The sequence below is a fragment of the Tachysurus fulvidraco genome, chromosome 2 (assembly GCF_022655615.1).
Source record: "Tachysurus fulvidraco isolate hzauxx_2018 chromosome 2, HZAU_PFXX_2.0, whole genome shotgun sequence".
In the NCBI taxonomy this organism is placed as follows: domain Eukaryota; kingdom Metazoa; phylum Chordata; class Actinopteri; order Siluriformes; family Bagridae; genus Tachysurus; species Tachysurus fulvidraco.
In genome coordinates this window covers 29,586,381-29,613,452 of record NC_062519.1, presented here as the reverse complement: position 1 = coordinate 29,613,452, position 27,072 = coordinate 29,586,381, and the positions used below count along the sequence as shown (strand labels likewise).

General features: G+C 36.6%; 4 protein-coding genes across 8 annotated transcripts; 3 read left to right on the top strand and 1 right to left on the bottom strand.

The window, feature by feature from the left end:
• Positions 1-214: 214 nt before the first annotated feature.
• Positions 215-8,287, top strand: samd13 (sterile alpha motif domain containing 13). 4 transcript variants are annotated; one of them, XM_047807198.1, is made up of 4 exons: positions 215-368; positions 2,148-2,279; positions 5,840-5,951; positions 6,463-8,287. In XM_047807198.1, the coding sequence occupies exons 2-4, from the start codon at positions 2,224-2,226 to the stop codon at positions 6,604-6,606; spliced, it is 312 nt and encodes a 103-aa protein (XP_047663154.1). In that variant the 5' UTR covers positions 215-368; positions 2,148-2,223; the 3' UTR covers positions 6,607-8,287. The 4 variants fall into 4 exon arrangements, with proteins under 4 accessions (XP_047663154.1, XP_047663164.1, XP_047663157.1 ...); XM_047807208.1 differs by having other exon boundaries at positions 252-366; positions 2,145-2,279; XM_047807201.1 differs by lacking the exon at positions 215-368 and adding an exon at positions 386-2,032.
• uox (urate oxidase) lies at positions 8,233-20,050 on the bottom strand. Its single transcript, XM_027160455.2, has 9 exons — positions 19,918-20,050; positions 13,212-13,298; positions 12,872-13,084; positions 11,643-11,759; positions 11,456-11,534; positions 10,022-10,208; positions 9,776-9,899; positions 9,591-9,674; positions 8,233-8,397 (listed from the first exon to the last, which is right to left on the bottom strand). The coding sequence occupies exons 2-9, from the start codon at positions 13,227-13,229 to the stop codon at positions 8,323-8,325; spliced, it is 897 nt and encodes a 298-aa protein (XP_027016256.2). The 5' UTR covers positions 13,230-13,298; positions 19,918-20,050; the 3' UTR covers positions 8,233-8,322.
• On the top strand, positions 14,452-17,591 carry dnase2b (deoxyribonuclease II beta). 2 transcript variants are annotated; one of them, XM_027160426.2, is made up of 6 exons: positions 14,452-14,653; positions 14,762-14,930; positions 15,335-15,413; positions 15,791-15,952; positions 16,149-16,346; positions 16,788-17,591. In XM_027160426.2, the coding sequence occupies exons 1-6, from the start codon at positions 14,541-14,543 to the stop codon at positions 17,120-17,122; spliced, it is 1,056 nt and encodes a 351-aa protein (XP_027016227.2). In that variant the 5' UTR covers positions 14,452-14,540; the 3' UTR covers positions 17,123-17,591. The 2 variants fall into 2 exon arrangements, with proteins under 2 accessions (XP_027016227.2, XP_027016236.1); XM_027160435.2 differs by lacking the exons at positions 14,452-14,653; positions 14,762-14,930; positions 15,335-15,413 and having other exon boundaries at positions 15,625-15,952; positions 16,154-16,346.
• On the top strand, positions 18,657-26,688 carry rpf1 (ribosome production factor 1 homolog). Its single transcript, XM_027160444.2, has 9 exons — positions 18,657-18,966; positions 21,381-21,437; positions 21,611-21,691; positions 21,788-21,883; positions 22,165-22,318; positions 22,793-22,875; positions 25,008-25,189; positions 25,856-25,982; positions 26,090-26,688. Exons 1-9 carry the CDS (start codon positions 18,736-18,738, stop codon positions 26,129-26,131), a joined length of 1,053 nt encoding a protein of 350 aa, XP_027016245.1. The 5' UTR covers positions 18,657-18,735; the 3' UTR covers positions 26,132-26,688.
• The last annotated feature ends 384 nt before the right edge of the window (positions 26,689-27,072 follow it).

The following is a 27,072-nucleotide window of genomic DNA, read 5'->3' as shown; positions in this document are numbered from 1 at the left end:
TGGTTGAAATGACAATAAAAGCTTCTTGACTTGATGTAGACAACAGGAAGCTTATTAATATGCATAGGAAGTGTCTTAGTCCTGAATCAGAATTAGGACCCGGTGCAGACACTTTTTTAGGACTTGTACAGATGTTTCCACCTTTGTATTAAAAGTCATGTTTAATAAATAGATTTATGTAGAAAACAACATGGCCCACAATGCATCGCGGTAGCACCAGCCGTACGCGTCTGATTGGCTGGACTGCTCGTTTGCGTCGAAGGATTTTGCCGGAAGTTAAAATGGGTTTGTGTCAAATTTAGCAGAGCTGCAAGAGGCAACATCACAATCCTATTGATCTGTTCGTGATAGTGTGTTCAACAAAAAAGGTGTGTTTATTGTTCTTTCGTGTTCCCCGTTTGATGAGTGTGTGTGTGGGAGAGAATCTGTGTGAGTTTAAATACAGACAGAATTATAGTCCTGCAGTAACGTGAGCTCCAGTTTAATTAACGTTGGGTGTTTTTACTATTGTAGCGAATCAGCCTGTAATAAAGCGACTGATGCTAACGTGCTAACGTTATTAGCTGGCTAGTGGACATGTTTACTATGTTTTTTGGTTTTTTTTATCTTTTAATTTAATTTCTCTCTGTGTGTGTTTGTAGAGTGTTTAACATGAAAAAAAGTTGTTTTGTTTCACACGTGGGTTTTCTTGCGAAACTCCGAAGTGATATATTTACATTTTGACTTTTGCTAAGCTAACAACAACTCGGTATCGTATTAGTGAGTCAATTAGAGATTCGATTCATCTTATTAAGGACAAATATGTTTGTTAAACATCTACGTTAACTCTATCGAGACATCATGTATGTCTTTTCATTTAGAATTTGCAAATATGGGTTTAAATGATATCGTTATTTGAGCAAATGTTTTATTCATGACGGTTCTCTGGTTATTAAATGTCTGAGGAAAAAAAGTTCCTGAAGTCACCGGATATGGAACATTTTCAGTAAACTGATAATAAAGTCATGGTGTAAAGAAGTAAATGAGTGAAAATACGAGAGCTTTTTTTCCTGCTTGTGCAGATATGGATCACAAGAATCATTACTGAGAAAATCGTGAAAAAAGTTCAGACAACTTTGTGCAAATTCTGTACTGCTAAACTGTTTAAGTTTAAATCATATTCAATTTGTGGCATTACTTTAAATTTATTTTCATATTTGTCTTTGTTTTGATATTTGTTTATTTGTGAATTGTGCTTCATTTTCTTTCAGACACATCATCTCTCTCTCTCTCTCCCTCCCTCCCTCATACTTCCTATTTTTATTTTGTTATTCAAAGATGGTTTGATGTCTTACTTTTGAATGAATTCTTTTCTATCAATCTGCCCATCTTTACACCGTCATCCATGCTGTGATTAGCATCGTGTCTGCTGATGTTTGTACAATTAAGAGTTCAAAACTTATTCAGTATTGCTGATAATTTAGATTATGTCTGTTCATTAGAATAGACCAAGAATGGACAACATGAGCCACGTTACTGGGCCAAATGTGTTAGAAAAGAGAAAATTAGAGATACATTCTGGTGAGTTTAAAAGAGTGATGTTAGAATTCTGGGGATTGTATCGGTACATGATGTTGCTATGCTGCTGGGATGTTTCTCTGAAGAGCTACCAATCAGGGCTAACACATGGTTCCTGATCCAAGGCATGTGCTTCCAGGCCAACACTTCTTTTTTGAACTAATAATCATGTAGTGTCAGGGAGGAGGCATAATGCACTACCCTCCACCTGCTCCTGCATGAACGAGCTGAATGAGGGGATGATTGGCAGGTGTTCCTGTGATTGATAAGGGAGAGAGTGTATCCCTCCCTTCTTAAGAACATGGCCAGTTTTGCTCTTCTGGATTTCCGACCCCGGATGTCTGTGACATCATTGAGATTTAAACTCGGACGATGGGGCAAACACTTTTCTGTTTTCAGTCACACCAAAATACAGCGACGTTGTCAGCATTTCAGGCCGTTGTCAACCCTGGAAACCGTGTTCAGCTCACTTAACGTAGGTTTTCTTCTAATACGTCTTATTCTAAGCTCACGTCCAGTAGGTTTACTCTCTTTCAGGTAAGAGAAAGTTTTGCACAGATCACTGATCACATTTACTGACTGTTTTGAAGGTTGTCATCACAGCGCCCTGTTCTGAAGACACTCAGCAGCTGTGAAGGTGGTTAAAACAATGGCCCTGAATGTACCATGAGGTTTGAGCTTAGGACATCAAATGAAACATTGCGTTCAACTTTGACAACCAGGTACCTGCTTTCTTTACAGTCTCGCTATAGGAACATTTATTTAATGATTTTGTTTAAAAAGATTTGTCACCTTATACATGCTGTTCAGTGGACACACCATTGTAGTTATTAAATATGCCAATGTCATATAAATGTAATATGTAGTCATGTAATATGAATGTAATATGTAGTCATAAAGAATACAATGCTCATTCTGAACACAGCTTCAGCACACTCATGCTATATTCACACAAAGTGACTAGAAGCAAAAAAGTGACCAGAGATAATTCACATTCAGGTCACATTTCAGTAGTGTGAGCGAGTGTCTGCGACTAGCCGTGGCTGTGTCCAGCAACATGACCAGGACCATGTTGAGAGAGCTTTATGCAAATATTAAACAGTAGTAATAGGTGTGAGTGCACGTGATCCGTGGCACATTGTGCTTGCATGTACTTGAACTAGAACATCTTCATGCTCTAATACTAATCATGAATACATTTTTTTTATGTAGTTGTACTGAGTTTTTTTACTGTGAGGTTTTCTCTTGGGAGATTTATTTATCCTTTATGGAAGGAGTCTCCAGTTTCCCATGGATGAACACTCACAATGCACTGGTGTTGTGAGTTTTCCTCCATGGGAAAGTCTTCAGGATGGAGGGCTTAGCTTTTTGTTCTTAAGATAGAAAGAAAAAATACGGCTTGTGATGATGGACTGTTTATAGTTGCTAAAATGCAAGTGATTACAGGATCAAATTTTCTCTTGGATGTTCTATGTTATTGAATGTGTCTACATGTGTTAGTCATGTTTTTCAGTAATACTTAAAAAAAATTTGCTGGAGCGTAAGTGGAATAAACCAATTCAAGATGCTGTAATAATAAAATTTGTATTGCACTGTTAATAGTGAAGTGTTCTATAATTTATTTAGTATAATAATTTATATAATTTTAGAATTGTATTCTTTATATTCTATGTACACCTGTGAAAAGTATTGATCTCAGCTTTTTACTGCTATCGCCTCTTGTTTTCTCAGTTAGGATGTAAATCTTCCTCCTGGTTTCTGTAGATTTGAGACTGTTGTTAGAAGCGAAATCCAAAAAAATTACATTGAAATTGATCTTCAAGTTCCCGTTATTAATAGCGTAGCTTTGCTGATGAAATGAAATGTGCTGGTCAGTACTTATCTTTAACTGGCCTGCATAATGTGGTGCAGACTGCATCTTTGCATTTTTACCTGAATTCAAAATTGCTGAACAAACCTGTTGCTAAGCAACTGCATGCTGTCGACATGTAGAACTGTGGTTATGTGTTTAATCGACTCAAGATCTTCCATAGATTGCAAAAGCCAGAGGCATATGAGTTTATTTTGTTTCCTGGGAGATGTTTGCCATGACAGTTTGACTTCATGAGAACTGTATTATGTAAGCGATGTTTAAATTAGTTGCTAAGCTACTTCTTTTTTTTTTATGACCGTTCTTAAAGTTAGGCTACATCTTTAGTTTTATAATAATATCACTTCAGGAAAATAAAAATTCCAGTTCAAACAAAAGTGTGGTTTGGTATTTGTTTAGCAAATTGTTATTTTGCTTCAGATTTCAAAATTGCATTAATTCAGGCTCAGTTTGAGTCATTAGCTGGTGAATTATGAGCACGACGCACAGCCTGGGACAGAGGCACACTGTTCAGCTGGAGTCTTGGCAGCTTCTTAATGAGCTGTTTGTGTTTTTCTAGCTGTCATGGAAACCAAGGCAAATGGTTCAATGGAAACCAAAAGGTACGTACTTCAATGTGTGTCCTCTTTTACTCCAGCTATATAGCCTCATGAAAATCACCTTCTGAGTTTGTGTTTGCTTTTGTTTCATTTCTCCTGCATCTCATTTGATATTTAAATTCTTGTATCATGACACGCAGATTGAAAATTAAGTAAAGAAAAGACACCGTTGAAGCAAGTGACACATTTGTTTGTTTATTTATTTATTTTTATTTTAAATTTACAATTATTTGTGACCTTTCACAATTTTCTCTTTTACATCCTTTAAATGTGAACCTGAGCAATGTGATGAACAAATGAAGTAATTATAAAATAATTATATGTGCAGTAGTCCTTTAGTTGTAGAAATATCCTAGATGTACAACAATAACACAAAAACAATGTGTGACCTTAGAGATAGTGTATTACGTTGCTGAGAAAAGAAAACTTTTGTGCTTGAGCTTCTTTGTGTTTTGAAGCACTTCCTGTCAGTCATTTTTAAAGACCAGGCCACAGTAGAGAAGCGTCAAGATCATGTGTGGAGAATCATTAAATTTTGAACCACCCAAAATATTTTAGACACAATCTTATGTAGATCACCTTTAAATGTTTTCACTACTTTCTGAATAACAGCTGCAATTATTCAGATACCTTATAGCTAGACCTTTCAGAAGCTGGCGTACATCTATGCCTTTTTCCCCCAAAAATGAGAACAAGTTTGTTCTTTCAGTTCTAGTCAAACACAATACTGATACTGAACTGAGTACTTTTTACAAATCAATTAAAAATGTTGCAGAACATTTTATTGAGGTGCTGGAGGCAGGAAAACTTTCACAATATTACAGCTTTTAATATTTCAAATACAGAATATTTTTGTATTGAATTAAATGTTTGATTAACATCTGCATTTGCTATGAAATATGTAGAGAGGCTGATATGGCAGTAAACTAATGTAAAAACAAACAAAAAAGTGAGTCAGTACAGTAAGGAAAGTAGGTTTCATTGTAGTCATTATGGTGTATTGTGTTAGTGACCGAATGTCATGAACAATATATTGGACCAGAGGCTTTTCTTGCTTAGCCAGCATTTGCTGCAGCTGTGTGTTGCTAGCAACGACCTTGTGTTTTGTTGGAGTTTTAGATTTATTAATAGATCTGTGATCATCTTATTCGTATTGTAGGAAGATGCTATTTTTCCTCCTCTTTATATTCTAAAAGAGCACCGTTTGCAGCCCACTTTGCTTTGGCTGCAACTGGTAATGGAGTTAGTATAGCCATGTCGCAAGATTGTTCTTTAGTGTAACAACATACACTTGCCTAGTGTCACATGGATGTGAATAAATATATATTTTTATCAGTACTGGTAAATTAAAAAAAACTGCAACTAGAAACTACTAATAGAATTTTCAGTTCCAAACCGCACTATTTGGTCCCTTGTTTAATAATGCTGTACCTCTGCACTATAGAGCCTTGATTCCTCTACTCTCAAATAAGTCTACTTTCTTTATTGGAAATGAATTTTTGGATGAAAAAATTTAACTGCTTCAGAGAATGTGCTATTACTAAAAGCAAGATCAGTTTCTAAGCCACTTGACATACAATCACAGATTTATGAATGAATTTTGTATTCCAGTTCAGTTATAATATACTGTAGATTGTTTATATTTGCTTCTGCCACTAATGGATAAATTGATTCTTAAAGTTATTCATGGTTTAGTCTCATTATGGTTGAGTGAACAAACATGTACATGGTGATCTAGTTGTAATATTATTAATAATGTACACAGTGATGGAATAGATATTGATCAAATTATTTTTCTCTCTTTTTCTCTCAGTACGGTGGAGAATGGGCAGCTTCCTGATCCTGCCCACTGGGCTGTAGCCGATGTTGTCAATTATTTTAAAGCTACTGGATTTGAAGAGCAAGCCAATGCTTTCCAAGACCAGGTAGAGTAAATGGTTATGCAGGTTTTGTTTTTAGACACTTTAGTTTTTATATATCCTGACATCTACTATATAAGGTTTAAATTACATATAAATTGCAGCTTTACATGTTACTGAAAAACTGCCCTGAAGATATTCACACGTTTAAAGCTTTAAGATACTTTTATATCTGACGGTTATAAACGTTATCCGTTAAAGCTTGAAAATGCTACCCAAAAATGCTGTTAACATCAAAAGATGACACCGTTATCCGAAATTTTCATTAAAGATTTTAATCTACCTCTATCTACTATAATACGCAGGCCCTCCAGGATTATTTCTAGGGTTGGGATCAAACTTGCTCGATTTTACTTTTTTAAATCTAAATATACATTTTTTGCGGAAAACTACATGAATTGGTGAAATTACAAAAACGTTTGTGATTGTGATCTGAGAATGTGATTGTGGAAAGGGAGATGAAATCAAGCTCATGACTCTTTAGTACTTCTGTTTCATATGACTTTTCATCCTGCAGGAAATTGATGGCAAATCTCTATTGTTAATGACTCGTAACGATGTTCTGACTGGACTCTCAATAAAACTGGGGCCGGCATTGAAGATTTACGAGTACCACGTGAAGCCGCTTCAGACCCAACACTTAAAAAGCAATGCCTCATAGCACTCTGGACGAACAGATGGGCCGAGCGTTGGACGACAATCACGCCATGGAACAGCAGGGTAACTGCAGACTGAAGACAAGGCCATGTCCTTATGTGCATTTTATGCATCTTTGTAGGCAAATACACAAAAAAACTTTAATGTGAATTTCTTTCTCATTCTAAATTTGGTTGTACAGGTACAACGTTGTCTCTTTTTTTGGTGTGTGTGTGTGTGTGTGTGTGTGTGTGTGTGTGTGTGTGTGTGTGTGTGTGTGTGTGTGTGTGTGAGAGAGAGAGAGAGAGAGAGGGGATTTGTTGAACTGGTGTTATGACTGAAGTGTTTTTTTTTGTTTTGTTTTGTTTTTTTAAATGACCCTTTGCAAACATGTAAATATGTCCAAATATTTAGTTTGGTTTGCGATTTTTAAAAATTTTAATGTGGAATATAGCGTGAAAGTCTTTGCCACTAAGACGATAAACACTATAGTGGAAAGTGTTGCTAGGTGTACCATGAATTTCAGAGGTTTTATTGAGAATGAACTTATCGCATTATTGGTCTGTATATAAAATGTGACTAAAGGAGTGATGGATCAATTGTTTTGTTGGTGCTTGCTTCCTCTTCTCCTTAAAGCTATTTAAGTCTTTAATGGTTATAAATAAGTTACAGCACAAATGATCATGAAAACTAACCATGCTGCAGCTGTATGTGTTTTTTTATCAAAGATTTATTTAAAATGTGCTCAAATAAGGACTTTGAGGCAGTGTAACAGGTAGCTAGAGCCTGGGATCTAATTAAAACCAGGCTCCTTTTGTGTTTAACTGGGTTATTTGCATTAAAAGTCTATTAGACGTATATAATAACTTTTTGAATAATTTTAAAAGGAGGATCACAAAATACTACTTTTTGAACAAGTAATCTCTGACCACAGACTGGAAGCTGGTGGTGTTTCTGACGCCGGTGCTTAAGAAGTAAAGTTCAGTTTTACAAGGTGTCTTTTTAGCAGTATTTGTTCCTAAATATCCTGCAATAGAGGATTCTCTGAATGTCAAATGTTTGCAATAATCTGCTTGAATAACAAAATCACTGACTCAACCATAATCCCTGGTTATCATTCCAGTACAGAGATTACACCCCTAATAACTAATCATTACAATCTATGTTCCATGATTGGATGCCCAGATTATTTCTTGTATGACTTTTTTTTATTTTTTTTGCTTGTTTTAATAATGAATTACTGTGCTTTGTGTTTTAAAAACATCATTTTCATTCGCAATAATACCACATTATCTAAGGAATGAAAAGAATCCATGCAACATTTTATCTCTTTTCTCTTTCCAAATACATTTATATCTAATTTCACATAACTTCAAATTAGTGTTCCAGATATTTTGATGTATTAAAAAAAAACACACACAACTTTAAATTTGTTCAATCACACCGAGCCCTGCACAACATTGTGTAATGATGTATATGTATACATGATCTCCATGTTCAATTTATTTATTAAACCTCTTATTTATTAAATGTGACTAGTATTTGTTGCAGTCATTTCATTCAGATCCAATTCAGTTCTTTGAAGAAAAAAAATTGTTTTTAATATTATTATTTGTCAATAACTCCATTTGTGATATTTGGACACATAAGGTTCATTTTTTGTTGACTTGTTTTTATTGCAGTTTATTAAAGTCTGTTAAGACAGCTTTGTTTGTGGATTCTCGTATTCTTCTGAACTGTTTCACAGTTTGGCTTGTGGTTTCCTGCGTACAGTTCCGGTAATGTTGCCTGCTGGATTATCCAGAGGTAGAAGGACCTGAAAGATAAAACAATAGAGAAGACTTGATGTATTATAACACACTTATAACCAGGATTTCATGGAAACTTAAACCTTGGAGATTAAAAAAGGTTTTAATGACAGCACACATTAATTCAAGTCTCAGAACTGACAGAGAGGCAATGTCGTATCCTCGTGATCTTTTCTGAGAGTTGAGTTATTTGGCTCAGCTCGCTGATAAAAGCGAGTCTTTCAGGATGCTATCATTTTTTGCCATTTTCTTTCTTAAAACATTTTTGAACTCATGGCAGGTGTAAATTCTTTTGTTCCAAACATTGGCAGATGTTTCATAAGATGTCAAGCAATCTTTTAATTAACAAATATATATAATGTGTTTAAATCAAAGTTAAATCACCAACCCATTATAAACGTTATCGTGACTGCTGTCTTTTTTAAAAAAAGATTTATTTTCAATTATTCTGACTGTATTCTCACATAACTGTTGACAGGAGGTTAATAAGATGGCTGCACATTAAGTCTGCAGGAGCATTTCATGATTTACTTTTTTTCCCACTAAATTTGTTCTATAATATTTGAAAAGATAATAATCTATTATATACAAGATTCTGTAACTCATGTCTTGTGATTATTCAGAAACCTTTGAGTGTTTCAGATCTACCAGATAGCAAAGATGGAGACTGTGCATATGCACAATAATCAGGCAAAGATTCTCTGACCACAGTGATCTAAAGGTTTCAAATTATGAGCTTAAAATAAGGGTCAAAGTAATTTGTATTAACCAATAGTGCTGTTGAAAAACATTAAATAGTTGTACACCAGCACGAGTGTATCTTAGCAGAGACAAAATCCAGAGAGGCTTTTTTTCAGACTATGATATTTCTGTCTGTGTCTCATGTCCAAGTAGAACAAAATGCTGATTCTTACCAAGATGAACGTGACCTTTTTGTTTAGCATGGAAAACTGGGACACTGAATATGCAACAATTTTCTGGATTTCAACCCTATAGAAAATGATTTTTTCATGACTTTAACTGAATTGGACACCTTGGCAGTGGAAGAGTGGGCTAAAATTAACAGGCCTTGGCATTCTAGGGATTAGATATTAGAAGAGAAATATATTGCAGATTTCTCTTTTTTTTATCCAGGGAGCTTAATCAACCAATAATTGGAATTTTAATTAAAGTAATTCAATCATGCTTGAAAGAAACCAACCTCATCCTTATTGGCGAGACCGATTTTGGTCATGTCGATAGTAAAGTAGTGCTGGTTTGGCATGATGATTTCAATCTCCTCCACCTATGAGACGAAGATGAAATAGTTTGACATAATGTAATACTGAGTCTGTTTTTCAAAACCATATTTTTTAAAACACAATCAAATCAATGAGTCTGACTTGCCTCTGGCAGCCTCTCAAGCACAAGAACCTGGGTATCATAGAGTGTCTTCTGTACAGATGGTGAATACTCCCCATGAGAGAAGGGGCCAGCAAACCTCTCAATAATGCTGTCCTTTACAGTTTTCCTGTAAAGGCAGCCATATATTACAGGCATCTCATTTGGTTTATCGTATTTTACTGTATATTAAGTTAATTTAGATTTTAAATAAATTAATAAATATCTAAATGAAGCTATATAAATATTTACCATGCCATGTCAAAGTTTACTTCCTTGTACTGGTTGTATCTCCACCTAGCGAAGACAGAAGTACAGAAGACTCTGTCCTTGGTCTCCTGCAGTGTGGTGAAGCGGTCTCTCAGGAAGCCCTCAAAACCTGACTGTGTGGTCTTCAGAACCTTCATGTCTTTGATTCCACTGTGGATCACTGCGGCCTCTGAGGAGATGCACAGCAATGGGGTCCAGAATTATCTGCAAAGTTGTGGCCGGTTTGGTGCAGGTTTCCATTTCAAACAAGCAGGAGCCTCACCTAATTCCACCTATTTGATCTTAGCTTTCAGTAGCCTACCAGATGTGGCTTCTGCTTGGTTGGAATAAAAAAAAACTGGCCTTTTATTGGACACCTCTTACACACAACCACTAAAAACTAAAAGAGGGGATTTTTGTTTGCAGGTTTAACTCCTTTCTAACAAGTAGCATCTTATAATTAATGGCAGCAGTTTTGAATAATGTAACTATAATACCTTCCAACACAAATGAAATGTGACACAGTATTTCCAATTAATATATTTTCTTCTTTTTTTATTCACAAGCAACTACCCTACAGAAGAGTCAACTTTTGCAAATTTGTCCAATTGCTATGAAACAGCTATAGTACACACAACTCAATATTGTAGTCTCAGTAGGAGGTCATCAGTTTGTCACCATTCACTGCCTGACCGTGAATATCTGGCTAGTGCTTTGTCTTTTGACTAATGAGATAATTTGACAAACAACCCAACCTGTTCTTAATCTGTCAAGTGTGACACAAAATCTGGGTGTCATTAAACTTTCTGTTCAAATCCTCCTTTAAATCTCTCAATCAGTGCCTAATGTTTGATTGGATTATGTATGTAAAATAAGTCTGTAATGAGGCATCAAATAAAATGGATTCACAGTAAAAGTTGTACAAGCCTGCAAAAAAATTGAGAAACCCTGATTTAGAGCCTAGTGGCTTGTTCGGTGGTTGTTGAATACTGTAACATCCTTATGCTTCTCCAATGTGGAACATGAAGACTATTGACTAGTCTTTAGACTGCAAGTTTTTTGTGAAGGATATTTAGTTTTAGTTTTCTCAGCTTAACCAGATCAAGACATTCATTCTTTCTGTGGTTCATGTTAAGTTTGTATGTAATTCTCTTGCCTTAATTAACACTTAATAAATAATAACGCATCAGATACATTAATGTGGCATACATTAAGTACACAAATAAATTAGTCTAGTGTGTGTCAGATTACTAATAAAGTAACTGCTGACTGACTTGCAGTAATATTTTGGTAATGCTGAATTAGATTTTCAACAGGAAGCCATCAATAAATAAACCATAAAACAGAAATGAATCGTTTTCCCTTATAAAACGGTGTATTTCTAACTTATTCTCTTCACAATAAATACTCGTTAAATAAAAACATATTTGTTCCCACCATTTCGGTATTGTTCAACCTCACAGAAGCGGCAAGACTCTGGAGAGAAGATGAATGCATGGGCATGTTCAACCGCATTCTGCAAAGTAGTAATTATACATAGTACTTAGTACTTGTTAGCATCATAAAATGTAAGGACATGGGAGAGAGACATCATTATTTGTAATCACTTCATTGTTAACAACACCTTTTCGATTCTCTTCCATGGGGCTTCCTCAATGTTGACCCTTGCTCGTGTGACATGTTTGAATGCTGTCAGGAAATGGGTGCAGATTTCCAGGGCAAAGCCCTCAATGGTTTTAACCTACAGACACACCCAGAATATTTGACTGATAAGCAATCAGTTATACAATACACAACACTCAATATTTAATAGTTATTGTGTACAGTGCAAAATCGTCTACTAGAAGAGATGGTGGATTATGACACTAAATCCTGAATGAGATGCTGAAGTTCATTTATGGAGAACATGTACAGTTAAGAATGTAGTCATATTTGTAAGACAATACTGTGATATGATAATAATTTAAAGTCCTGATATGACATGTACCGTATTTTAAGCAATATATGGCACACCTAAGAGCCTTAAATTTTCTCAAGAATCGGCCGTGCGCCTAATAATCCGGTGTGCTTTATGTGTTCCAAAAATCTGTAAAAATGTTGTGTGACTTTGGTAAGCGCTCCGCTTGATTGACTGTCGCACCGTTTCCCGCTGACACAGGGACGTAATACATACACTACGTACGCTGGCAGCGATAAACCAATCAGAGGACATTACGTAATACGTACAGTACGTACGCTTACCTCCGCCACGCCTCCGGGTAGGTATCCCCGAAAATGGCACCAGTGAAGAGATGCTTACGAGGCACAATTCAAACTACAAACAACTTCAGTTACGCGGTTGTAAATAGGAATAGAGCAGCTGCGAAAGAATTCAACATCAATAGTAGAATAAAGTTCAACTAAACTCACTGTTTTGCTTCTGTTACATTTTTTTTGTATACCGTATATTTTAGCATGCGCCTTATAATACGGTGCGCCTTATGTATGGGTTAAGTACAGAAATAGACCCCGTAATTGAGACTGCGCCTTACAAGCCTTATGGTGCGGAAAATACGGTAACTTAATTGCACATCATATTTCCCTGCTATTTAAATGTAAGATGTAACATATTGCACATCATATTCATTCCATCTTATGTCTTATTATTTCAATTATATTTTAACTTAGTTTCTTAAAATGTATTCATATGTAGAGTCTAAACACGGGTAGTCCAAGTATTATCTACAATACAATTGTCCGCTTTCAAAAAAGTTTTTCTCTGTGAAACGGCTGTGAGCTGAATTCAGACTGTTTAAAAGCCTAGTTTTAGTACCAAACTGACACAAATTGAAATGTCTGTAATATTCCACCTACTCCTTTTAGCTTGGCCAGGGCATGAACGGTGTTTTTAATGGTGTCGGTTGGGATGATGTCCGAGTTGTCTCCAGTGAGATAATCTTTCCGAGAGTTTAGTGTAAGCTGCACATCTGCTTTCAGCTCCATTATATAATGTTGATTCTTTCCCCGCTGGATATACAGAAGTTTAACTTGATTCTTCCCGTAACCTGTTCGCACAAACTCAACGTTCTACAAAATAAAATATTTCACAATGAGACATTCAACAAGAAAAATAATTAATTATCTGGAAAGAACTTAAATTTATCGTCTGCCAAATGCTGTAAATGTAAATGTAAAATATAAATATAAACTGTACCTTGATTGCGGTAGCCATGTTTCTCAGATTGATTCACCGGTTATGTGTTTGCCTTCACCCTCTGTTCTTCAACAGCAGCAGGATTTACTGAGGACAGAAGATTATATTTAGGGGGTGGTATCGCTCGTGTATTTTTGCATTTCGCAAGGGGTTCCAATGGTCATGTACATGTCTGGGGCTTGAACTGTTGAATTTCTGTTCAGAAGACTGCAAACAAAGAATGAAGTGAAGAGAAAAATGATTGTAAATATTGAATCTGATAAATAAACTGAACTCCAGCTCTCTTCTCCCCACCTTTTGTCCTCAGTTTTGTAAGGCCATTTTTCATTCACAGCCTAACTCTCCCCTTTAACACAACAGCTACCAATAAGGGACAATGAAGGGCTAACATATGCTTCCTCCAAGACAAGTGAAGCCAGCCAGCATATTTTTAACCTGCTGCTCATCTCAGGGCAGCGTAACACTTAAAGCACTATCTGCCCTCTTCCTCATACCTGAGCTCACAGACACTTGCGATTAATGTCTCTATGACTGAGATGGGAGAGGACGTATAACATTCGATCTATTCAGAGTGAACGGTAATTTTGCTCACAGATGGCTGTGACATTGTTGGGATTCAAACTCATAGGGCCAAAACATTTCTTAGGAGCTGAATGTCTAGTATTTACTATACTATACTTGTCTCCAACTTATCTAACATGCCTTCATCAGATTTCAAACTCTCTAAGCTGTAATATAAAGCACTTTTTTTCTGGTCCAAATCAATGTTGGGATGAAAGCCTTTGCTGAACTGTGTATAATATCTGCACTAAAACTATGGCAAAATCTACAATATAATAATGATGCCACCCTGTGGAATAGTTTATATATCTAATGATATATAATTGTATGAATATTCTACTTGTCTTTGCAGGTTGTTTCTACACTGTTAAGTTTCTAAAATCTTTTGATCCTAAATCCCTAACAACTTCCATAATTTTGTTCCTTTTCACTGTCACTTGTAAATTTGACCAACATTCACAATGAAATTCCTGATCCAGATTGCTCTATCAATACTGTGTAGTAATTTAAATGTATACTTATATTGTTATTTATGCCTTACATTCTTGACAAATTTTCATACATTACGTAGTATCTAGTATGTTTATGAATCATAGCTGTTATGTTGAGAGTCATGAGTCGAAACTCTCTCGGCTTCCTCTTTCAATCCGATACAGCTGCATAATAGACACTTTCGCTATTGCTAAATGACCAGGAAGACAAATGACAAGAAGTACATTCTTGATTCCACATAAGTAGCAACTAGTTAACTTTCTATCGCGGAAGAAAATGCTATTATTTTGGTCTTTTTGTTTGATTTTCTTCCAGGTATTCTTCTTCTTAGGTTCACTGTGTGAGGGTGAAATCTCCTGCTTAAATGAAGATGGGCAGCCTGTTGACTGGTAAGTGGAGTTTAACCCTTTAATATTCTTTTGTTGTTTATGTTTTCCTGTAAGCTTTTGTTTTAGAGAGAGCTTTGGCATTTCTGTTCATTCTTTCCAAAATTTAAGGTTCATTATATACAAATTACCAAGATATAAAAAGGATAGTGTGGGAAGTGGAGTTGACTACATGTATTTGGATCCCTCATTGCCTAACTGGCACATGAGTAAACATGCTGTGAATACCACTGAAGGGGCATTAGGCAGGACATTGAACCAGCTGTACCAAAGATATAAGGTATGTCTGTATGATAACAATGTACTGTATATACTGTATCTATGCTATTTTTAATATAAGTTTGTTTTTTATGTTTCTTCTACATCTTCATGACAAGTATAATTTAAGGGTTAATCATTTTAAACACTTATATTACACCTTGCTACTTTTGAAAAAACCTTAATATAAATTCTATAATATAAATATATGGGGGGGGGGGGGGGGTTTTAATGTTAATTACAAAAACTGAGCCAGATTCATGCTTTCAATTTTTTTTAACACATTTAGTACAAATTAACAATAGGTAAGAAATAGCTACTTTTAAACTAAAGTTTATTTTATTAATCACATGCAGTTTTTTGCTGTACTATACAATATGGCATTAATAGTATCTTTATTGCACTAATATTGCAATGTTTTAATAGTCAACCAGCTTGGTATACGTGCTCTACAATGATGCTCCTCCAGTGCTAGCGTATGAGAATAATTCTGGACACTCAAAAGGTAATATTGCACTTTTGCATAAATAAAGTTTATATGATTTATTTGACATTTACAGTATCAGTGTAGTTCCCCTTATGTGGGTTTAATATTTTTTATTTATTTGTTTATTTTTCAAAAATAGATTTTAAACATGACTATCCATTGCTTTGCTGCTTTCACAGAGGGGAGTTCTAGTACAAAGAGCACAACTGATAAGTGCTGTTGAGAGAGATTAACCTCCATCCAAGTTTATCTACATCAAATCAGCCTGTGATTAACTAATATGAAGATGATTTCCTTTCATAATGACATTGATCATGGATTTATCAATATCAGAATGACCATTAAGCCATGTAAATGTAATTGTGTAACTAATGTATGATGTACTTGTTGTCCAGGGGCTCTGCTTGTTGACCAGTTTCAAGGATTCTGGTTAACCCACAGCATTCCTCACTTTCCGCCTTTCCCCGAAATTGGTTTTGGCTACCCATCCACTGGAAAACTCTTTGGTCAGAGTGTTCAGTGTACAACATACAGTTTCAAACAGTTCCGAAAAATATGTAAGCAAACATATCACATAATGCATTAAGCCATTAACAGAGCTAATTTTTATATTAACATGGCTATACACAAACAGTTGGCACATTTTTACCTTATGTTTTTTTCAACAAAATCCTGTATATTTTCTGCAACTGCATACAAATATAAGCCATTAAATTTTAATGATGATAAAATCTCTTCCTTTTTTTTAACTAGCACAGCAACTAGCATATATTAATCCATACACATACAACTGCTCAATACCATCAGCCTATTACACAGAGATGCCAGAAATAGCACGTATCTGTGCTGGCAAAACTGTGACTGTGGTTCCCAGGAGAAGGCTTGAAACGCTGATGTCAGTCAAAGGAGAGACGTTCCTCAGTTTTGCCAAATCACACCGTTATGTTGATGGTAAGAGAACTGTAATGTTTTAAGCTATTATGGCCGTCTCTAAAGTTTATATTGTACAAATATTTCTCCCTATATTGTATATTTATTTTGATGTATTTTTTTGGGGATAGACAGTGACCATTTGCAAATGTCACCCTGCAATACGTTTTTGATTATCCCAAAGTTCAGCTGCTCTTGAGTAAATATTGACTTTGCTTGTGTAAGGGGCAGTGTCTGTTTTATGATGTGCAGTTTATCACGTTTTCTGTACCTTTTTCACATGTAGTACAAATTCGTTTATTCTGAAATTGCCTGGTTTCAAAATGCAGGTATATAATAGGTAATAAATTCTTGTATCCTAGAAGTGTTCATTTTACCATTTTGTTTCAGTATATGTATATATTGTACCTTCTCAAGTTGATCTTTGCTTATAGCCACCTGTGTATTCACTTTATGTACCAGACATTTATGCTGGCTGGATAGCACAGACACTGGATACAAACTTTCTAGTGGAATCATGGCAGCGGAAACCCCACCAGCTTCCCTCCAACTGCTCGCTGCCTTACCATGTGATGAATGTCGAGTTGGTCTGTCTGTCTAAGCTGGTGACTTTCAAATCCTATGATGACCACTCCAAGTGGTGTGTCTCTTGGGGATATCAAGCCCAGTGGACTTGTCTAGGGGACCTGAACAGAGAGAATACACAGGCATGGAGAGGAGGTGGCCTCATCTGTACCCAAAATCCAGCTGTGTACAAAGCTTTCCGTTCATCTGTTCTCTGGTATAAAAATTGTTAGTAGTGAGAAGTCTGCTGTTACCTACAGGAACCCACACTAGCATTTTGAATGGCAGGCACTCTGCACTGTGATGGAGATGGTGGAGCAACCCATATGCAGTACACAGTCACAATTATTAATGATCAACTGATCAGTGGAGATCCTCACTTGCACCTACAGTGCCATGATTATGGGCAGAGCTGTTTAAAGTGCATATTATTAATGGTCCAATCGCCAGCTTGGCCTGTCCATTATTAAGTCTGATTAGGTAGTAGTCTTTTTTTATTTTATTTTAAAGATAGCTATTGGAGTATTATGACCACAACAAGGCTCATTTTTTTGAAAAAATAAAGATGTACCTGAGCTTCAATCAAAGCTCACAAATATTCAATAATTCATTCTTGATGAAAATTAGAAGTGATTGTTGTTTTTTAAACATGTATTTTTAAGTCAGTTGTTTTGAAAATATTAAATACCCTGGTGTGTTCCATAGGGCTTATGCCTTTATTTTTTTTTTCTAAAATGCTAAAATAGAACTGAACTCATTGTCATTTTCATGTGTAAGTTTAAAGTTTAAGTTAAGTTCAAGTTTAAGACAACTTTTGCATACTGGCATGGTGCATTATCATGAAAGTAGCCATTAGAAGATGTAAAAGTAAATTGTGGCCATAAGGGAAGCACATACTCAGCAATAATGCTCAAAGAATGTGTAATCAATATAACGTTGCTGTTATATAAAACAGCAACAATAAGACTACAGCAATAAAGCCATGGTTAATTTGTTTTAATATGCCCAAAATGTGCCAAGAAAACCTTCCAATGACACTACATCACCTCCACCAGCTGGAACTGTTGACCTGAGGCAGGTTGGGTCCATGGATTCATGTTTTTGGCACTAAATTTACATTTATGGCATTTGGCAGATGCCTTTATCCAGAGCAACTTACATTTATCTCAATTATCTGAACATTTGTGGGTTTGAGGGCTTTGCCCACGGTCCTATGAATTTCAACTTGGTGGACCTGGGATTTAAACTCAACCTTTTAATCAGTAGTCCAACACCTTAAGCACTGAGCTATCACATCCCATAGTACAAATTCTGAAAAATCGTTCAGCATAGCTGACTGTTGTACTGTAGTTCATGCACCTCAAGGTTTGAGATTTTTGTATACAAAAGTGCCTTTTTCTATTCACAATCGTACAGACTGGTTATCTGAGTCCCTACAACTGCTAATCACTGGCTGTTTTTTTCTTTTCTTTATTACACCATTCATTGAAGAGTAAACTCTTGTTGAGTTTTGTGTGAAGATCCCGAGGGCTCAACAGTTACATAACTACTAAAATCTGACTATTTGGCAACAACATTCATGCCACTGGCAAGATCACTGAGATCACATTTCCCCATTCATGTGGTTGATATGAACGTAATCCGAGTAGCTCACTGCATGAAAGAGTGTGTAAAGGTGTTCCTTATAAAGGGATCAGTACAAGCAGCCACTGTTATCTATGTCAACGCTCCAGCTTTAGGGGGCGCAAGCAGAAATATAAACACCCCGAACACTTCCGGTTAAGCCGGAAACAAAGTTTTCAGTAAACACACGTGCGTTCGCAGAAAACAGAATAAAAGCTACAGCATGGATTTCGTTGAGGTTCCAGTGTCTGAAGATTTACCCCGCACTAAAAGTAAAGCTAAAAAACAAAAGAAGCAAAAGGAAAGTCGTGAGAAATCGGCTGATAATGTCACCGAGTCTGAATCTACAGATCCTTCAGGCTGCTCGCTGCCTCCTGCTTTCAGCTTGAAGGAAATAAAAAATAAACAGCGGAGACACCTCATGTTTATGAAGCTCAAGCAAGAGAAAAGAAAGGTGAGTGTAAACAAATAAGCTGTTAGCTGGGCGCTAAACAAAATATACACACAAGCTATCGCCTTATCGTTGGTTTATGCTGTGTTTAATGCCATGCTGCTGTTAGGGTTTGGTGATTGTTTTTTTCTCTTCCAGCATTCATTTGATAAGCTTGTCATTTTGTATAAAGGGGAAAGCGCGATTTAGTGATTGTAGTTTTTCTGAGTGGTGGTGGTAGAAAAAGAAGAAGCTCATACCATATGTGCACTACACATTTATGCAGCACAGTTATGTTTGTTTGTTTACTTATTGAAACATATTGTCAGTTAGGGATTATGATCCAGCCGCTCTGAATTTCCACTTTCATTGCTAAAAAGGTCTTAGTACATTTGTAACTGTACATTCAGTGAACCCTAGATAAGTCAGTTGCCCATTGAGTAGACCCTGGAGCCTTCTCACAGAATTCCCATTAGAATGCTGCAGGTTCTGAATAATGGGCAAGTCTGGAGATTATCTTGAAAAAAATGTTGTTTCTATCGTAAACTGCGTCTATGTAATTTAGATCAAACTTTGAGTTCCTTAGGATAATGTCAGTGCTATAATTTACTTTTTAATAAATAGACTTCTTTCCCCCAAAAATTTTTTAACTGTTTAATTGTCTTCCTCCATTGTTTAGTGGTTTGGACAAAAGTTGCTTGCCCTCTTCATTGCTATTTGCAGATAGCAAGTGTCCAAATGGCAAATAAATCAAAATATGGTGTATACATTTTTCAGACTCCATTAATGGACTAAAATGTGTGCAGTAGTAAACTGTTAAAATTTAGCTCCTTAAATTCTGCAAATCAGGAATGCATTTTATATAATTGTTTATTTGAGCAGGTTCTCATGGCTGTTACCCTTTTAAAAGAAATCCCTTGTTTGTTTGTTTGTTTGTTTGTTTGTTTGTTTGTTTATGGGCAGTTTTGTACTTACCTTTTTAGTTCCAGTCCTTGTGATCCCCAAGCGCATAACTTTAAAAAAATAAATAAATAAAGATTAACCTTAAGTAAGCCTAACCAATAGACAGCTACTGTCAAGCATATGTGAGATACACCCTTGTCTGATCTTTTATATGCCTGTTGAATTAGAACTGGAATAACATGTTTAGCTGTTTAAAAAAAAAAAAAAAGGCCAAAGCTAGCAGAACAAGTTCTGAGAGCCATGTGTTTCTCCCAAGTCACTTGGTTTTCTGAAGTGTGTAACCTCACAGAGCATGTTTGAAACAGTAAATAAAACATTGAGTCCCTCCCTACGTCTACATTTGTAACTAAATCTAGTTAAGAAAAAAAAACAACTTGACATTGTATGCTGTCATCTTTGCTAATGTATCTTTGCTGTCGCATGTTTCTGTCCTAAAACTCAAGCACACTTAGCTCAGTACAAAAGCACACTTAGCTGGCAAGATTTTAAACATGCTCTGTTCATTATACTGGCTTTTTTGAGTCATGGCAAAGTTTGAAATTTACCAAAAAAATTTATACAATGTCAAAGTGTCAAAATGTTAGTCATTAAAAAAAAAACTAAATATGTTCACTGTTTTCTAAATTTCTGGTGGGTTTTTGTGGACTGCATCACATGATTTTAAATATCCAATTTCATTGCTAAAAAGGTCTTAGTACATTTGTAACTGTACATTCAGTGAACCCTAGATAAGTCAGTTGCCCATTGAGTAGACCCTGGAGCCTTCTCACAGAATTCCCATTAGAATGCTGCAGGTTCTGAATAATGGGCAAGTCTGGAGATTCTTATTTTACTTAAACAAAATTATAGGTAATGCAGCTTAGTGTCATATTGTGACAGTTTATCCAGAGGATTCTCGCCACCCCTAGGCATGAGAATGATGCGTGGAAACTGACAACCTTATAACTGATTTCTAAGTGTTTGTAATGCAATGCTGCAAGGTCACTAGATTACAGAGCAACAGTGGTTGATACTTTGGGCAGAAACCAACCAGAAGACATTTCTGAGTGCTGCTTTTGTGTAGATGGAGACTTTTTTCTGCCTTGCAGTCCTGTTCTAAGGCCAGTACAAGCAGCACAGTGGCAACGTTATAAGAACTCAACAGAAAATGATCAGCATGTGTATTGGGTGCTCGGAATATTACACTTCCAGTGTCGCATCCAGTGAAACGATCAGTTATAGGATGCAAGTATAGTCAGGGATGTCTGACTGAGGGCAACCTTGGTGCCAACTTGCAACCCTTATAACCTGGTTATGTTGTACCAAATGTTTGCAACCTTCTTTAATATTCTCAATATAGTCTTTTCCCTATGTCTCACAAAGGGGTGCTGTGGTATTCCAGTCAAAATGAACACATCAAAACCTGTTCATATTTCCATTGCCGTTTACATGAGGTCTTGTATCAAATTTGACTAACGTATTCTTTTTCACCTCAGCAAAAATTGCAGTTGAGAAAGAAAAGAAAAAAGGAGAGAGAAGCTCTTGGCGATAAGGTATGTGAATTCTTATTTTCAAAAAGATTTAAATTTATTTAAATTTATTTTAATCTTTTGGCACTTGTTCAGCTAAATCCCACCAAGCATATTTTCATTTTGGCATCACTGACAGCAAATGCAAATTAAATGCCTTATTAATTTTTTTTTGTGTGTTCTGTGTGGACATGCAGGCACCGCCGAAAGAAGTCCCAAAGACTATTGAAAATCAGAGAATATACGATGAGACAACAGTAGACCCAGAGGATGAGGAGGTATGAATATGACACCAGAGGTGGAAATGAGTTTGTGTGTGTGTGTGTGAGAGAGAGACTATAATATTATTCATTTAATGAACATGTTCATGTCAGGTGGCTTTTGATGAGGGGACAGATGAGTTCTCAGCATACTTTAACAAACTGATAAACCCCAAAGTTCTCATCACCACCTCAGACAGACCAAGAGGGGTAAGTTCATTAGTCCTGTTACCATTATTGTATATTAATATTTGTGAGTGTAATTGACATTCATATGTTTACATGTACAAGTTCTGGCTACTTTAGGAATGCTAATACTGGGTAGGACTCATTTTGCTCTCAGAACGTATGAATGTATTTTTAGGGGAAAAATACATGATCCTGTGCAGGTTGCACATAAAGATATTTTATAATGAATGCACTGTTTGCATTATGGGGAAATCAATAAAATGTGTTGTAATAATACATATCATTCTGGCCATTTATTTCAGAGAACTGTACGGTTTTGTGAGCAGCTAGCGACAACCATACCAAATGCACATGTATACTACAGAAGAGGTCTTGCTCTGAAGAGGATCATTCCTCAGTGCGTATCGCGAGACTTCACCTACCTCATGGTCATCAATGAGGATCGAAAAGTGCCAAGTATCCTTATATGGGAGATTTATCTGATCTGGTTCTTCTCAACTGGTTTCCCACTTTTGCTGAGTAGGAGTTCAGATGTTCCTAGTAAAATATTTGTGATTGTATTTTATAATGTGTTGTGGTGTTGACTACATACATGTTAAGGGAGAATGTTTTTTTTTCTTTCTAAAGAAACATGGCTTACTTTTTTGATGAAACAAACTGAAAACAATATTTGATTTTGTTTGTTTGCTAATTTGCAACACATGCATTGATCTGTTTAGAACTTTATAAAACATTATTTGTAACCTAATTTTTTTGTTGTGGAAAAAATCAAATTTCAATAATAGTAAGACTACTACATGTTAAGAACAAACACAGTTTTTTTTACTCTTAGAATCACTGATTTTAAACAATTTTTCATTTCCCCCAATTATTTTATTATTATTTTTTTAATCTTCATCTTCATATTTCCTTAACCTGAAATTGCCAAAGATGGTATGGTTCTGTGTCACCTTCCTGATGGACCAACTGCACATTTTAAAGTCAGCAGTGTTCGACTCCGAAAAGAGATGAAGGTAGTAGTAGTTTTTTGTCACTGGTCACAGGTACTGTGAAATTAGCCATCAACCTGTCCATACATACAATATGACAAAGGGGGGACAGGACAGGAAGACAGGGAATTGAAAAGAAATACAGCATAACATGAGGGAAGGGAGGAGAAAAAACAACCCCCAGACTATGCTCCGGTGTACAGTGTGGGATCAGGATAAACACCTCAGCAACATAAGCACATAAACAGTACGCCATAAACACACGACTTGCAACAGGGGAGGGGAGTGGGGGGTGGAGGTAATCCAGCACAGGCAAGCAGCCATCAGGTCCTGCAGCCTTTATCTTCGGCGCTGGTCACAGGCCCGCTTGTCAGACTGGCAGTACAAAGCGGCGAAGGCGTGGGGTGGGGGGTGAGTGCATATCTTTATATATGTGCGTGCGTGTGTGTGTGTGTGTATATGTACAAGTGTGTAGTCCTGGAGAGTTGTTGCTCCCGGCATCAAATCTCGGTGCCTTAGTCCGCAAGATTGTCATAGAGATACACAGCAATTTGCCATGGAGACAGCCTTGATCAGGTCCCAGACAGAGTCAACAATCAGCAGGTGTCTGGAAATTGGGGAAGGAACGCAAGAGCGTCTCGCTGCAGTGCTCTTCCAGGGGAATTGTTGTTCCAGCAGCGGTCTTGGCCGAGGCCAGTGCTGGTTGAGGGGAGCCGAAAGCAGATAAGATTGGGATTGTTTAGTCTTGGGGTGAGTAGACGCATTCCAATTTACACGACGACTCTCTTAGTCCATTCTGGTCTCCAAATCGATCCATTTTTCTTTCCAAAGTTCTCCGTGATGTTAACAGTATCCAAAGCAGTGAGCCTCACCGTGATGTTATCCATATTGCGGTTAATAGTCCCAGCCCCAGTGCTGACCGCTCTGCCCACTGCATCAATCTTGACGGGCAGCCTTGGGAGGTTTTGGACAGCTGTCATCGTTTTTTGATTTCCTCGATAAACCAGGGCAATGCCTAATCCAATCAGCAGAACTCCTGTTATCATGGTTCCGAATAGGTAGATATCTTCAATGTCCTCCACAGAAAGAGCCGCCAGACACACGACCCGCCACCTCTCCCACGCGTGCATCATTTAGCCAGATGCAAAGGTTCCGGCAGGGCAGTCAGGTTCCCCCGAACCCAAGCTTCTCTTCGAGAAGATGGTGTCAATTGCGTTGAGAGACCAGTTTATCAAATCCATGATGTTTTTTAGTTTGGAGAGCAGTGCGGAGAGAGTCTCTCAAAGTATAAGACAATAGACGAGACGAGAGGAGCAAAGCAGGTAAAGTAAGGGGGAGGGAGAGGGAGAGAAAATGCGACCGCCTTCATTGAGAGCCAAAAAAGACGGTTTGTACTCTTTCTAACTGTTGTGCCAAAGAATATACACTTTTTTTCCCCACTCACATTTTTACAATTTAGCCCTTTTGTTGATGACGTAAAGCTATTACTAGATAGACAGAATCCCTCCAGTGCGACGGGGCGTGTGGAAAAGATGTGAAGATGCGAGTGTAGGCAGGTTGGAGTGGGTGGAGAAAAGTGTCAGGAATGTTGTGTGACAGAAGAGTTGCATCAAAGGAAAGGTGTTTCGACAAGACCAGCTCTGCTGTATGTAGATAGCAGAGTTGGGGATGTTGAGGTTCTCTTTAAGAATGATGAGGATGGACTGGATTAGGAACAAGCACATCAGAGTGACCGCTCAGGTTGGCTGTTTTGAGTTGGCTTGGACATGTGAAGAGGAGGGAGAATGTTGTATATAGAAGGATGTTGGAGATGGAACTGCCAGGTAAGATGTCAAGAGGAAGGCCAAAGTGGAGATATATGATTGTGTTAGAGGATCTGAAGTTAATTGGTGCGGGAGTAGAGGATGCAGAGGATAGTCAGGTGGGAGCAGATGATTCGCTGTGGCAAACCTTTAACGGGAAAAGCCAAGAGAAGAAGATTGACAAAAACTGCCAAATATTTCAAAATGAGCAGTCTTGTCTCATTTTTTTGCCATGAATATGCCATACCAGTATAGAGAACAGTAAAGGTTAAATTAACAGATTTTCTTACACTATACTATATCATCATACTGTATATTTACCACCACAGTTTTGCCTTTTTGTTTACTATCCAGAGAAGAGGAAAGGACCCAACAGAACACCACCCAGAGGTCATTCTGAATAACTTCACCACTAGACTGGGCCATAGCATTGGCCGTTTGTTTGCTGCGTTATTTCCTCAGGATCCGCAATTTGTTGGTCGACAGGTTGCAACTTTTCACAACCAGCGAGACTTCATCTTCTTCAGGTTTCACAGGTAAAGAAACCCCTTGATGGTGGTGAATAGCAGTGTGGAAGTATGGATAACTCAGTGATTCATGGTTCCTTTTGAAGGTTGTTTATTTTACAGGGAAGATTTACAATAGTAAGAGGAAAAGGTGACTAAAAGCAGTAGAAAATTCACACAAAATAATTAAGGAATAAAAATACAAATTAATAGATAGATATCATTAATATTAATTAATATAAATAATAAAACTGATGTATTGTTTTACGTATGTTTTACTTTGTTTGCTAAGGAGAAGTGTTGGTGTGAAGTCTATATGCAGTCTATCAATTTCTATTGAAGTCTAAAGTCTATTCAGTATGAAATTTCACTGAAATTTTTCTAATCAGAAATCTTTAATCTTTGCTACACTGAAAAGATTTATACATCACATTTGTATTACACATTCTGTATGAAAAGGGCATTTCATATTTCCAGGAAATGATTTATATAGCTATTTTGCTATGTTTGTTTTTTTAAATAAACTGTGTATATTCCTTAAAATAAGTTTTGCTGTATATTACAAACAGCCAATTAGTCAATTTCCATGTAGACTGTTAGCAAGGGACTAAATGTGCATGTTGCAAGTTAATTTCTTATTAGAATGAAATCTACATGTTGTATGTTATTATATGACCTTCTTTGTGTCTTGTGTAGGTACATCTTCAAAAATGAGAAGAAAGTGGGTATTCAGGAGCTCGGACCCCGGTTCACTCTTAAGCTGCGCTCTCTGCAGAAAGGGACATTTGACTCCAAGTTTGGGGAGTATGAATGGGTTCACAAGGTGAGTTTGGAAGCTTTGTGGAAGCATTATGTCAAATATTTTGCAACACATCATATTTTTTAGAAGCTTTTAGTAAAAAAAAAATAAAACTGCCATTTGTATTTCAGCGCCATGAAATGGACACCAGCAGAAGAAAATTCCATCTCTGAGGACAAGGAGAAATAGTCACCCTGATGAGATGTTATTGCTAATATTTAAAGTGTAACCAGTTGAATTGTTTTTGTAAAATGCGTCTATATCAGTTTATGCAATTCTGAGAATCAATCCAAATGGAGATTCGCTGACTGGACAAATTAAAAGATGGGTCTCAGATTTTAATAGCAGAATGTGTTTCAGATATGCATCTGGTCACTGTGATGTACACTTACTATCTACTTTATTAGGAACACTTTACTAATTCATTGTAATGCTCTAAAGTAGTCTTTAGCGGCTGGTAAATTGTGGCCGTGAAGAATACTCACCTACACCAGCCTGGGCTGTTAACACAAAGCAGGTTAAATCAAAATATCCCAGATCAGCAGTTCTCCAATAATCATACCACGGTGAAAATCACTGAAAGCAACCCCCCGATTACACCCTCCTCCACCCCCCTTCCACCCCCAACACACAAACACATACACACACAGTCATAAATGATGGCTGATTCTGTACGTGCATAAATGCATAGCTGTAAATGTGTGTTCATAATAAAGTGTTTTATCATTTATTGTGGTGTTGACCATCTACATGTTAATTAAGAATTATTTATTATATTCTGCACCAATGGCTAACACTTTTGACTGATTGAAAAACATTTTGAGTTTATGGGAGACCTGCATATGGGTGTTTATATTAGGACATTTTCTTTGTAATATTGTTATTTATGATGTCAAAAAAATTCAATTCTTTATCAAAGTCTTCTAATATTTTGGATATATTTAGAGAATACAAAGTCAATTTAACTACATGCTAAAATTGTATCCTAAGTAATATTCTGTATTTTTTTCATATTAAACAATATGTCTTTAAAAAATGTATACGAGCTAAGTATGTACACTTTAGGGACATCTTGAAGAATGCACAAGGAAAAACAATCAAGTGAAAATAGTTT

Bases quoted from the DNA above. Each gene is read 5' to 3' on its own strand.
- samd13 (XM_047807198.1), top strand. From the start codon at position 2,224: ATGAGGTTTGAGCTTAGGACATCAAATGAAACATTGCGTTCAACTTTG. The intron at 2,280-5,839 runs GTACCTGCTTTC...TTTTTCTCTCAG, and splicing joins CGTTCAACTTTGACAACCAG to TACGGTGGAGAATGGGCAGC. The intron at 5,952-6,462 runs GTAGAGTAAATG...TTCATCCTGCAG, and splicing joins CCAATGCTTTCCAAGACCAG to GAAATTGATGGCAAATCTCT.
- uox (XM_027160455.2), bottom strand. The intron at 11,760-12,871 runs GTAGGTGGAATA...GTGTGTCTGTAG, and splicing joins CCCTGGCCAAGCTAAAAGGA to GTTAAAACCATTGAGGGCTT. The intron at 10,209-11,455 runs GTGGGAACAAAT...GCATCTCCTCAG, and splicing joins GGTTGAACAATACCGAAATG to AGGCCGCAGTGATCCACAGT.
- dnase2b (XM_027160426.2), top strand. From the start codon at position 14,541: ATGCTATTATTTTGGTCTTTTTGTTTGATTTTCTTCCAGGTATTCTTC. The intron at 15,953-16,148 runs GTAAGCAAACAT...TTTTTTAACTAG, and splicing joins CAAACAGTTCCGAAAAATAT to CACAGCAACTAGCATATATT. The intron at 16,347-16,787 runs GTAAGAGAACTG...TTTATGTACCAG, and splicing joins ATCACACCGTTATGTTGATG to ACATTTATGCTGGCTGGATA.
- rpf1 (XM_027160444.2), top strand. From the start codon at position 18,736: ATGGATTTCGTTGAGGTTCCAGTGTCTGAAGATTTACCCCGCACTAAA. The intron at 21,438-21,610 runs GTATGTGAATTC...GTGGACATGCAG, and splicing joins GAGAAGCTCTTGGCGATAAG to GCACCGCCGAAAGAAGTCCC. The intron at 22,876-25,007 runs GTAGTAGTAGTT...TTTACTATCCAG, and splicing joins GACTCCGAAAAGAGATGAAG to AGAAGAGGAAAGGACCCAAC.